This window comes from Cynara cardunculus (assembly GCF_001531365.2).
Source record: "Cynara cardunculus var. scolymus isolate 2C chromosome LG 11, CcrdV1, whole genome shotgun sequence".
Taxonomy (NCBI): domain Eukaryota; kingdom Viridiplantae; phylum Streptophyta; class Magnoliopsida; order Asterales; family Asteraceae; genus Cynara; species Cynara cardunculus.
The window spans coordinates 7,539,509-7,552,406 of NC_037538.1; the positions used below are offsets into that span (position 1 = coordinate 7,539,509).

Consider the following 12,898-nt stretch of genomic DNA (forward strand, 5'->3'; position numbering starts at 1 on the left):
ACATTTGTACTTTGTGCATTAATACTTGTACATTTATCATCTTCTCTCTCATTAATCCCTAAAACAAGACGAACCGTTCAACATCTCCCTCTCTCTCCCCCTCTTTCTCTCCCCCTCTTTCTCTCTCTGTAACTAAGTGAAGGTTTTTTACTCACTGTTCAAAATATCCCTCACCCTTCTTTCTCTCACTAAAAATCAATGCTTTTTTGTAGAGAGAGAAACTTGAAGCAAACAAAAATGGTGGTCTAGTAGTGACTGAGAGCGACTGTCTTTTGAAAATTTATTTTCGTTTCTTTTCTTTTTTGTTTACTGCTTTATTATAGACCACCATGGATACAGTTGAAGCTACGAAAATGGTGATGTCAAGGATCCAAAAATTAGATCCAGAAAATGCTTCGAAAATCATGGGATATATACTCATTCAAGACCAGGGAGATAATGAGATGATAAGGTTGGCTTTTGGCCCTGAAAATCTTCTTCTTTCTGTTATAAAACAAGCCAAATCTTTCTTGGACATTTCGTCGAACACTTCTTCTGCACCTTCTTCTACCACTCCTTCACTGTTTATCCATCGAAATTCCCCTCAAATCGTCATTCCGAATAATGGGTTTCATCACATGAACCCTCCTTCTCCTAGTTCGCCTTGGTCGTTATCTGGGTCTTTTCCCGATCATCATCTTCACCGTGGTAGCCCTCGTCCGGTTTCTTACGCCGCCGTGGTTAACGGTGGTGGTTCGTCTGCTTCTTCGTTTTACAACAATTTTAACGATCCCACCGACGAGTATAGTACTAACAACGGACTACAAGTTGTTTCCGATCAGCTTTCGTTCTTTGACGAATCTAAAAATGTCGACTTCATCGACCCAATGGTGAGCCCCGGTGGTCGGAGCGACTCGGTTCTTTTCCCTTACCCTAACGATACTTCAAATTGGCCTATGGTATCTGGTAACTGTGGAGACGCTCATCACCACCATTTACACCGGCGGAGTTGCTCCGTTAACGACGTTTTTCTCGGCGGTGGTGGTGGTGGAAATGATGATATGGGTGGTGGTGGTGGGTTTGGTGGCTGGAGACCTTGCATGTATTTCGCTCGAGGGTTTTGTAAAAACGGCACTTCTTGCAAGTTCGTTCATGGCGGTTTTGGAGACGAAATCGGGTTGAATCCATCTTCACCCACTGCCGTCGCCGGTTCTCCCACCGGAAAGATTGATTCTTTTGACGATTTGCTTAGAATTAAAGCCATTCAACAACAACAGCAACGAATTGCCGCCATGGCTGGAGGTGGAGTTCCTCCTTTTCCTTTCAACAGGTGCATGAACTTTCTCAATGAGAATCCTAGGTAAAGTTATCTAATCATTATTTATGTATAAATTACACTTTATTCGTTATTCTTCAACTTATCAACCAAAAAAGCCTCCATTTTTATCGATTTTGTATCTTAGATTTGTTTGGTATGATGAAAAAGAAGAACATCATCATTATCCTGTAATTATATGTTATTATTACTTCTTTAAAAGCTGCTTTTCCTGGTTTTCATGGCGGATTTTACAGAAGAAAAAGAAATGCAAACAAAAGAATCTTTTCTTGTGTTCTATAATTAGTGTTTGATTTTGGATTCATGCTGTTTTTTTAGATCAGCAGCTGCATTGATGATGGGAGACGAATTTCATAAGTTCAGTCGTTGTCGGCCTGATCGGAACGATTTTGCAGCGATGGGGTTGGGGAATTCGAATTCGAGTTCCCGACAAATTTACTTGACGTTTCCAGCTGATAGTACTTTTAAAGAAGAAGATGTTTCGAATTACTTCAGGTAATTGTTTGAAATGTGTGAATGCATCTTCATTTTGTAATGTAAAGATTATTTCTTTCGGAGAATTAAAGATGTCTTGAATGTTTGGTAGCATGTTTGGACCGGTTCAAGATGTTCGGATTCCGTATCAGCAGAAACGAATGTTCGGGTTTGTTACATTTATGCTCCCCGAGACCGTGAAGGCGATTTTGGCCAAAGGGAATCCACATTTTGTATGCGATTCGCGGGTGCTTGTTAAGCCGTACAAGGAGAAGGGAAAAATCCCAGACAAGTACGGTTACTAGTTTATTTTTTGAGCTTATTGAAAAAGTTCTCTTTGGTCAAGCATATGGATAACTACTTAAAGTAGGGTTTCAATTTTCAAATGGGTTCAGGTTTCTTTTTCTTTCCAATTATGCCTTTTAGAAATTTTAAACTGTCATTTTACGTTGTCATCTACGTTATCTGCCAGATTTTACCAAAAATGATTGGTTTATCAGCTATCTTATCAACCAACAATTTGCCAAACATGGCCTTTATGGTATGATGTATATATTCATAACTCTCGAGTCACATTGTATGTAGGAAGCATCAGCAACAAATGGAAAGAGGGGATTTTTCGGGTTGTTTGAGTCCAACTGCGCTTGAATCTGCCGAGCCATTTGATCACATACCGTTTGGTGAGCGAAAAACATATACATTTTATTCTTTAATTATCGCGTTATATCCAAGAAAGTATGCGTTTGATCTCTGATTACCGTCTTTCTGAACAGGCGCCAGAATGTTTAATCAGGAGATGATTTTGAGAAGAAAATTAGAGGAGCGGGCCGAATTACAGCAGGCGATGGAATTCCAGGATCGAAGGTTGATGAACCTGCAGCTGTCGGATCTCAAAAATCATCATTTCCACCCGAATTTATCCGTTTCTTCACCAACTCAATCTTGTGCTCAGATAAATCAAAATCTCCTGTTTTCATCTGATGGCAACAATGAAGAACTTGTTTCTGGAGGTAAATTCTCCATCTCGTCTTTTGTATTCCGCTACAAGAAAATCGGCTTTATAGGAGACATTAAATATGTCAAAATGTGCTAATAGACTGCATTATAAGACTTAAGTTTATATGATCCAATTGCAACCCAATTCCAATGCTACAATAAGTTGATACCACGCTTAACAAGTTTTTTAGGACACTTTTGAAATAAAGCGCCCTTTTAGTCTTTTTAAATGATATAATTCGAACAAAACTGTCTTGTAAAAAACCCAACAAGAAAGTGCCTTAAACAACTTGTTAGGACGTACAAAAGCGTCTATTAGGATATTTAGACATATTTTTATTAAAGTATTCCCGACTCTTATTACTAATAAGAATCGATGTTACTTGTTGTATAGCAAAAATTAGCACCCACGATAGCATGAATTCTCTGAGTGACGAGTCTGATCCCAACGTGCCACCAGAAGTGAAAGTCAACGATGGGAATAGCGGCAGCAACGGAACTGGGAAGGAAGAGATTTCCGATCAGAACGAAACTGATAAGCATGAAAGGTTTGAATTTTTAGTCAATCATATTCATGCAAATTTGGTCGAATCTACGTACATCTTACCCCCAAACCCCACCTCCAGATGGGATGTACCGTGCTTATTTGATTTTGTTATAATTATCTTTCATTTCTTTTTAATGTTTTTGTGTGGTGGTATAACTGTCACTCTTGTTCAAATAGCAGTTTAGAGCACATCCTTCCTGATAACTTGTTTGCTTCACCTAAAAAGTCGGCTGCCATCGACAACCAGACTATCTTTTCAACCGATATGCCGGAAACCGATGACAGTGCTGCAACGGCTTCGTCTTTGTCTGCCGCTAACGATATCCAGGTGCTACCCACCACTTCAACCCCACTTGAAATGCTGGCTTCTCTCAATTCATGTTACTTCCAAATGCCAAGGTAAAAACAACACAACCTTCAAAGAAGAAAACTGCTTGAAGTTTAACTTTCGATCAATCTTCGATCTTTCTAACCGATTCTTTAACAAGAATACGAGTCGTGCCAAATTGGGATTTGTTAATATTTATCAGGTCTTTTTTTGTGGGCAAGAAGCCATTAAAATGTAGGTGATTTTAGGTTGTGCAACGCTGACCATGGAGCATTTTTACTTTGCTTGGTAAGACTATCTCGACCTTTTCTTTCCAAGTGACGAACAAACTTATAATACACCCATGTTTCTAAGGCTGCATTCGGTACATCGGACAAAACAATATAAAAACTTGTTGATTTTATGTTTGACACGGCATTAAACTGCCGTAGAACAAGATCCGAGTGGGGCAAAAAAATGCATTTTTCTGTCCCACCAAAATGGTTAGAACAAAAACCAGCCGAGACAGGACATGATTAGTAAATTACTAAACTATCCATGTCAAAATAGTGTTGCGTTTTATGTTTGACACGACATTAGACCGCCACAAAACAAGATCCAAGGGAGACAAAATGCTTTTTTTTTGTTCCACCAAAATGGTTGGAACAAAAACCAGCGGAGATAGGGCATGATTAATAAATTACAAAACTGCCCATGTCAAATTACAACCTTCAAACCTTTCAAGTTTCTTTCACACACCTATTGCAACTTTTTTTTTTGATTAACCTGGATATCCAACCCGTTATACGAGCTAACAAATCCCAGGACGACCACCTGCTTTGCAGATAGCCCGGAGTCACCTCATTTGAACCTCCGTGGCCACAAGGGGATTTTTATTCCTCATTGGATTTGAACCTGGGACCTCCTGATACTTTTGACCTTTGGAGCCAAGCTCAAACCAATCAAGCACCACCATTTGGTTTAACCTATTGCAACTTTGATGCCTCCTTAAAACCTACATTAGGTGTTAAACTCCAATTATAATGAATCATGTTGGTACCAAAATGGGATTTGATTAGCTGAATGATGGTTTAGTCTTTTATGGTTTGATTTTCTTTTTTGGTGCAGAAAAATGGAAGAGTAGGAAAGATGCTGTGGCTCAAAACACCATCAACAGCAACAGCAACAGCAACAACAAAAAGCCAAAAAAGAAAAAGGAAAAGATGTGTTCAAGATTATTGTCATCTTCAATACCTCCCCTCCCTCCCCATACTACTTACAAACTATACATAATATGCAGAAATACATAAAAAGGAACAAGGATAGATGAACTGATTTTATGGGAGTAGGGTCTCCTTGTTTGTTAACTTTTGTACCCTTTCCCTTACCTTCAACTGTGTGCTGGACCCACCAAAAAACACTCATTCAACCATGCATATAACAAACCAAAAGAAAAAGGGTAGTGGTTAGCAACTTTTTTTCTTCATTTCACTTGAACCATTCTATGGCCAAATCTATTGTATGGTACAAGTTTTAATCCTTAAGATACAACTACAACACCCATCTCTCTCTCTCTCTCTCTCTCTATATATATATATATACTGGAATTCAACCTTTTTAGTGCTCTTTTGGGTTTGTGAATGGCGATGCATGTCTGTGTTTATACAGATGGGTAGATTCAGTTGTGAAGACTACTAAAAAGATAAGAGATTCAAAAGGGTAAAAAAATTTGAGTAAAGCTGTTCTTTTTTCTGTCAATCTTTTAGGTCTTTTTACCATTATACTTTGTATTATCTGATATCTTTGGTCTAACTAGTTTATAGAAAAGAGGGTTTTTGGTCTGTTTTTGTATGGGATATACTGGGTTAGTGATATTATAGCTTCTTGAAATGGGATATACTGAGTTGGTATGGTGGTTTTTAATAAAGTAGGTTGGGTGTAAGGAATTTGATTTGAAGGGTAGTTTTGGGGTGTGGTTTCTTGGAGGGTGGAAGAGGTCCACAATGTCACATGGGGGGCTGACAACCCATTTCAATGGTATCTTCAGAGTACCACACACTGCTTTCACTTTCAATCTTTCCTGGACTCATTCACATATTATTGTTGTGTGTTTGGCCTTTTGTTTTGATAGGCTTTAGTGGTTTTCTGTTTTGGCATGTTTTCTCAATTATGGCTTTGATGGTACATGTCCTTTGAATAAATACCACACTTGTACATCGTGCAATCAAACTTGTACCTTTTAGATTTAGTCAAACCTACCTTGACCCAATTAGAGGATGGGTTTTCCATGCCATTGTTGACCAAAGATGCATATGGTACAATCCTCTACTCTATAAGCAGATGCTAGGTCTATATACATCATATTGGATATCCCACCTCTTAATACTATCTCCGTTTATTGACCCATCCATGGTTGGGGTGTACAATTGAAGATGCATATGGTACAATACTCTAATGCATGACCTTGAGAGTAGAATAGTATCTTGAGAGGTCAAGATCCAAGACCTAATTGGTTTTGTTTGGTTTTTGGCCATTGACCATGGTTGAGTTACAAGTGAAAGATGCATATGGTACAACATTCTAATGCATAGGGCTTAGGAATTGGGGAGATTGGATCTTGTTGTCCCTTTCATGATTGTGTTGGTTTTTTTTTTTTTTTTAATATTTGATTGATGGGTTAATCCATGAATTATAGCACCCAAACATAAAGTTAAGAGAATATTTAAATAAAATCTAGGCATGTGGTTCCATCAATGCTTTTTTCTTTTGTTCCTTGCTTTTTACTAATAAAATCTAGTCATCTTGTTACATCAAACCTCTATTATTACTTCAACTTTTTATGCATTCCAACATTTTTTTTACCTCTTTTATTTTAATTTTAAAAGCTAAACTTTTATTTGCTGAACTGCATCTGGGTAAAAAGTTGATTACCTACGACGTCAACCGATCCCACATGGAATCTGTCTCCAATAACATCAATGTGAGGGACATTTTTTTGGTTTACTCAACAGTTGGACTTGTCTTGTATTTGAACAAAGTTGTCTTGCCTCTTTATTAACTGAACTACATGAAAGAGGATTTACTAAAATGTATTATAAATATTATTTTAGAGTCTTGTTTATTTCTGGTAAGAAAATAAAAGGAATATTAATGGTATATGGTTGTCATGTAGATGTGAGTTATTATGCAACTATTTACATTTGTACAACCAATACAATCCAATTTCAATCGTCTATTTAATTTGATGAATATGTGATTTCATAAAAGTTTTTATTGTTTCCTAATATAAAGTATTGATTATAATTAATAAACTTTAGTTATCTTTCATAAATATTTAAATCATAATAAATGAACTATCATTATTTCTATAAGTTTCTCAATTAATTGGATTGCATTGGTTGTACAAATGAACATTGTTGCATTTGAAATATACCCTATATAAGCATACATCTTATTATTCTTAAATCTTAATGGATGGTTAATTTAATTGATTAAGGGGTTGTTTGTTTACCTCTTAATAGTTCCATTAAGAGGCATCTCTGAATCATTAAGAGTTGAATCTTGTTTGGCAAAAAAAAGTATGTCTCTTAATGGTTCTAAAACCCTCTGAATGATTTTATATCATGGGTCTCCTTAACCATTCAACACTCTAATTTTATTGTAAACAATTACAAAACAATTATATTTCATTTTGCACTATATCATGAGAGTCTCTTAATCATTCCGATCACTTAATTATTTTGTAACCAAATTATTCAGCAACTGTCATACAATCCATAAACTATATTAAAGTGTTTGATTGTAACTTAGTAAATAAAACGGCTATCGTAATACATTAAGCTATGATTTTTTTTCCAAATTTACCATTACTTTACAGGCTTTAATCATGCATCTCATTAAAAAAACTAAATAATTTAACAGTAAATACATAAATTAAAAATTATAATCAAATGATGATAAGAATGAAATATATTTGAAATTATTAATTTTCATTTGACAATAGTAACTTTTGCAAAAAAATCAAATAACAATTTATTTTAATTAATCCAAATAAATCAAACATTAAAAATTAAAAGGGTACTTACATAATGTAGCAAGATAAATCTTGATTTTAATGTTTAGTTATATTCTTTGTCTTTATCGATATAATACAATTTTATGTGGTTTTGAGAAAGTGATAATGTTTTTATTTTTAAATGAAATATTAATTTAAAGATAATACAAAAGTTTGAAAAAAACATAAAATCGATATTAGTATCAAATTAACTATTTAATAGTTTTCGTTTTTTTGGTGTAATTTCTTTAATTCATTTTTTTATTATAATTTAATTTGGATTTAATAACAAAGTAAGGTTTTTGGTTTAATAATATATTTTTTTAATAAAGATAATAATTAAACATTATGTTAGAACTCAATGATTATCTTAATTATATTTTAGATTTTCTATATTTAGAATAAATGTTTATCTTGTATTTGATTATGTTTATCTGCAGTTAGTCACACAAATTTAAAAATAGAACTTTAATAAGTTGTACTTACGCAAAATTATTTGTAATCTTGAATTTTAAGTAATATATATCAATAAACAGTACTTCATACATAAAAATAGTTTTTAAGAATTTTTATCAAAAATTTTATAATATAGTACAGATAACTTGATCAATGTAGAGGTTAATAGAGGAAAACAAACAAACATCCGGTTAAACAAGCTTTTTGAGTTCATTAATATATAAAGGCTATCTTTCAAAATTAATTTCACTGTATATTTTTAATTAACTTTTTTAATATTATTTTATATAATTCTATATTGTTATATAATTGATGAGTTTATTTTATCAAACATGACTAGTTTATTATAGTATTTTTAAAATGAAGATTTTGGGGATTTTTACTTCAACATTCTCCAAAATAGAGAAAATACGAGAGATGGTGGTTATGAAAGAGAAATTGTTTTTTTATTTTTTGTACGATTGAGAATATTTGAAGTTAACGTATATTAGAGAAAAATAACATTTTTATAAAAAATAATAAATATTTTAATGATATAATTTATATTGTAAGAAGTTGTTGGAGATAAATATAAGTTGGAGATAAATATAAATTTTCTCCGAATATTTTGAATTTTGATTCTCGATTTTGAAAAATCATTTTGAAGATGCTCTTAAGAATATCTCCAACAAATTCTCCAAAAGTTTTCCAAAAATGGAGAACCAAACTTCAAAATCTCTAAAAAAAAGTTGCATTCAACTCTAAGAGATTCTCAAACAGATTACACCATTAATTATGGAGAAAAATTTATAAAAAACCCATGAACTATTACATTTTGAATGATTAAATCACTGAACTATTTTTTTGAATGAAAAAATAATTAAACTTTATTACTTTGAATGATTAAGTCACTGAACTTTTTTTTGAATGAAAAACCACTAAAAATCTCATTTGAATGACTCTACGCTCTTCAAACCCCTTGCAAACAACGGTATCACTCCTCCTCGCCACTACTTGTCTCTTCATCACTATCGTTCTTCATACCGACTATCACACTGTTAGCCCCTGTCATCAATCTCCTTTTTTGATCCAATTTTAGGGGGTTACACAACACATTGTTAACCCCTAGTCGGCTATCACACTGTTAACCTCTAGTCGGTTACAATTAGGTTTTTTTGGTTTAAGGTAATCAATTTTTAAAAGTTTCAGTGATTTATTTTATTGAAAAAAAATGTTTAGAAACTTAATCATTTAAAATGAGAAAATAATGATTTTATATAAAAAAATAATTAGTTCAATGACTTAATCATTCAAAATAGTGATCCAAAAGTTAAAATCTCCAAAAATAATTAATTCAACTCCAAAATATTCTATATTTGAGATTTTAACATAAATTATATTATTATAATATTCTCTAATTTATCATCCCAATGCACTTTAAAAAAACTTTATATAAAATAATAATAATTTAATCTCATCGATGAAATTGAATAAAAATAAGCATTTCTTTTTTCCGGCATCAAGTTTTAGAGAAATCTCTGAAGTTAAGAGTTTTTTTTCCCATGTTCTCTCTATTTTACACTTTCTTTTATGCTTTCTCCATTTTGAAGAATCTGATAGAGCAAAAAATTACCCAAAATTCTTGTTGGAGCAATATTGAGAACAAAACTTTTATTTTCTGTATTTTAGAGAATCTGTTGAAAATGTTTCTGCACTTTCTTTTATACTTTCTTCATTTTGAAGAATCTGTCAAACCAAAAAATTACCCAAAATTCTCATTTTCTCCATTTAAAAAAATCTATTAAAAACGCTCTAACTAACTAGTTAATTGGCCACAACAACTAACTTCATCAAACAACCTTAGGGCTGTTTGACAATTGTTGAATGATTTGGTACAAAATGATTAAATGATCAGAATGATTAAGAGGCTCTCATGATATAATGCAAAATGAAATATAATTGTTTGGTAATTATGTACACTGAAATTAGGGCTCTTAATGGTTAAGGGAGATACATGATACAAAATCATTCAGAGGGTTTTAGAACTATTAAGAGGCAGACTTTTTTTGCCAAACAAGATTCACCTCTTAACATTTAAAGATTGTCTCTTAATGAAATTATTAAGAGGTAAACAAACAACCCTTTAATGTCCGAAATAAAAAAGTGGTTCGATATAAATCATGATTAATGCATTGTACAGTAAAAGTATATGTCGCACAACCAAGAACTTAAAAGAAGGTGAAAATTGAAAGCAACTACAATTATTCATTGGCAGCAATATTTCTTCAGGTCCAACCAACCAAACAACTACTCCAATTAACCAACCAACCAACCAAGTGGTTCCGGAATAATATCTCGAAATCCCGAACTAAAAATGGATCCAAGTAGTGACGTAAAACGTATTCCCGACCGTTATCGACAAAACCGTGAACATAACTTTTTGAATTATCTTCAAATCAAACTAAAAATCAGGCATTTCTTTTTATGTGAATGGGTCAAATTGCATCATTTTCTGCACAATGCCATTGGTGTTCATGCATCTTGTTTGCATGCATTGTGAATAACCCAATTATTGATTGTACAAATTGAATGCATGTGATGTGAATACAAAACCAGTTTCTGATGAATAGCACAACATCCTTTTCATGTCAATTCCATGCTCTTTAGTTTTCTTGTACGAAAAAAGCAACTTCCTCTCGTCGCCCTTCTCTATGTGTTATCTGATTTTGATATCGGGTGTTTCGGGATGTAGTTCTTTAAGGAGAATCTAGATACGAAAGGGGCATTTTGGTCTTTTTGTTGTTATGTGTGTGTTTTTTTGTGTTGTACTTTTGGTGGCTAGTGTGTGAACCTTTATTTAAGGGGCAATATGTGCAAAACTCAAAGGGGTCATTAGTCAAGGAGAAAGAGAGCATCATTGTTGGAGGAAGATCAATTTCAAGCATTTCAGGTTTATTTTTATTCTAGGATTATTGACGTATTTTTAAATATTTATTAAATACGTCTGATAACGAGACTTTGACAATGACTTGTGGTTTTTAGGACTCTGGACGTAATGGAAAACGACGGTAACAATCTTTTCAGTAACGTTTTAAATTTTTTATGTTTCGTTAGTATTTTATTATACTGAAAATAAAACCTTTTTGCCAAACTACTTTAATGTCCCTCATTTTATTGGATAAAAAACCTTTATCCTTAAATCCTTCGTTCCAACACGTCCCACCAATAAAATTAAGACACGTATTTTTCTTTGTCTTATTGCTATTACAAATACGTATTTATGTCATAGGGTTTTTGGTCTAGCGACACCTGGGTTATCAATCCTAACCTCTCTTTATGTCGAGAATTCAAGTCTCACCAAATTGAGAAGTGTGTGAGAGTTTTTGTTGTATATAAACGTTACATACCTGAAAAAACTACATATTTATGAATTTGTTTGCTGATGAAAACCCAGGAAACCCAAACTCTTCCATGCTGGAAACTTTGCAAAAAGATCACGACACGAAAACAGAGCGGATCCATGTGCTCAAGAATCAAATCAAAGAAGTGAAATGTCGATTGGAAGAAAACAAGAACGATGTTCCAAAGGAAAGAATTGAAGCCACGAAGAACCTGAGTGAAAAATACAAGCAACTAAGAGACGAATATAATTTGCTTCTAGGCCAAAAACAAATCAGTTAATGGTTTTGAATGAAATGCAACATTGTTGTTGTGTAGAAAACATATCCCTTTAACCAGGGTCGTTTTAGTGTCTCGACTCATAGGCTATGCGAGTGTAATGAAGGTATTTGTAATCTTGCGTATTCTGTACAACAACCCGGTACCTGTATTCCTACAATATTTTGTAAGCTCATCCTCACATGTCGGTAGTTTAATTTTCCTTAATAGACCATTAAAGGATATGGTTGTTATCTTCAGATACCCCATATAATTAGTTGAGATGCACACAAACTGGTCTAAACACCCACATACCATGGTTCCCCAAATAAACCATAAACTGTATAATTAAAATTATATGATACGTAAATCCATAATAAGGTCTTTTACGTCCATTGGCCTGTGGAGAAATATATTTAAAGCATCTCTAACATAAAAATTGTGGACGTTTGGGAAAAATTTGTTCCAACTATGCTAAACTCTCATTTAAAATGGAGAGAAAAAAAGAAAGAGAGTTGATAAATCTCCAAAGTTACCAGTTTTTTAATGACTAGAATGATACTCGCGCAATGCAGCAAGATACATCTTCATTTTAATGTTTCGTTTTATATTTTTGTCTTTGTTGATATAATACGGTTTATGTGGTTTTGAGAAAGATAATATTTTTACTTTTGAATAAAAATAAATTTAAAAAAATATAACGATATTAATATCAAATTGACTATTTAAAAGTTCTTGTTTTTTTTTGTACAATTTATTTAATTCGATTTTTATTATAATTTAATTTAGGTCAAATAGTGAAATAATTTATTTTTGACTTAACAATAAATTTTTGTAAAAATAATAGTTATGTTATAACTCAATAATTATCCTAATTATATTATATATTTTTGATATTTAAAATGAGATGTTTATTGTATATTTGATTGTGTTTATCTGTACTTAGTTATACGAATTCAAAAATTGAGCTTTAATAAGTTGTAGAACAATTTTTAAGAGTTTTTGTCAAATGCTTTATAATATAATTAGAAGCGTACTCGCGCAATGYAGCGAGATACATCGTGTTTTTAATATTTCATTTTATTTTTTATCTCAGTCGATGTTATAATATGG

General features: G+C 32.8%; 1 protein-coding gene across 6 annotated transcripts; it reads left to right on the forward strand.

The window, feature by feature from the left end:
• Positions 1-262: 262 nt before the first annotated feature.
• Positions 263-5,200, forward strand: LOC112521336 (zinc finger CCCH domain-containing protein 22-like). 6 transcript variants are annotated; one of them, XR_003070084.1, is made up of 9 exons: positions 263-1,339; positions 1,634-1,810; positions 1,902-2,081; positions 2,375-2,469; positions 2,563-2,799; positions 3,180-3,333; positions 3,510-3,731; positions 3,882-3,948; positions 4,768-5,200. XR_003070084.1 is itself a non-coding variant. In XM_025130130.1 (8 exons), the coding sequence occupies exons 1-8, from the start codon at positions 330-332 to the stop codon at positions 4,781-4,783; spliced, it is 2,091 nt and encodes a 696-aa protein (XP_024985898.1). In that variant the 5' UTR covers positions 263-329; the 3' UTR covers positions 4,784-5,200. The 6 variants fall into 6 exon arrangements, 4 of the variants coding, with proteins under 4 accessions (XP_024985898.1, XP_024985899.1, XP_024985900.1 ...); XR_003070085.1 differs by having other exon boundaries at positions 3,885-3,948; XM_025130130.1 differs by lacking the exon at positions 3,882-3,948.
• Positions 5,201-12,898: the final 7,698 nt, after the last annotated feature.

Bases quoted from the DNA above. Each gene is read 5' to 3' on its own strand.
- LOC112521336 (XM_025130130.1), top strand. From the start codon at position 330: ATGGATACAGTTGAAGCTACGAAAATGGTGATGTCAAGGATCCAAAAA. The intron at 2,800-3,179 runs GTAAATTCTCCA...CTTGTTGTATAG, and splicing joins TGAAGAACTTGTTTCTGGAG to CAAAAATTAGCACCCACGAT. The intron at 3,334-3,509 runs GTTTGAATTTTT...TTGTTCAAATAG, and splicing joins GAAACTGATAAGCATGAAAG to CAGTTTAGAGCACATCCTTC.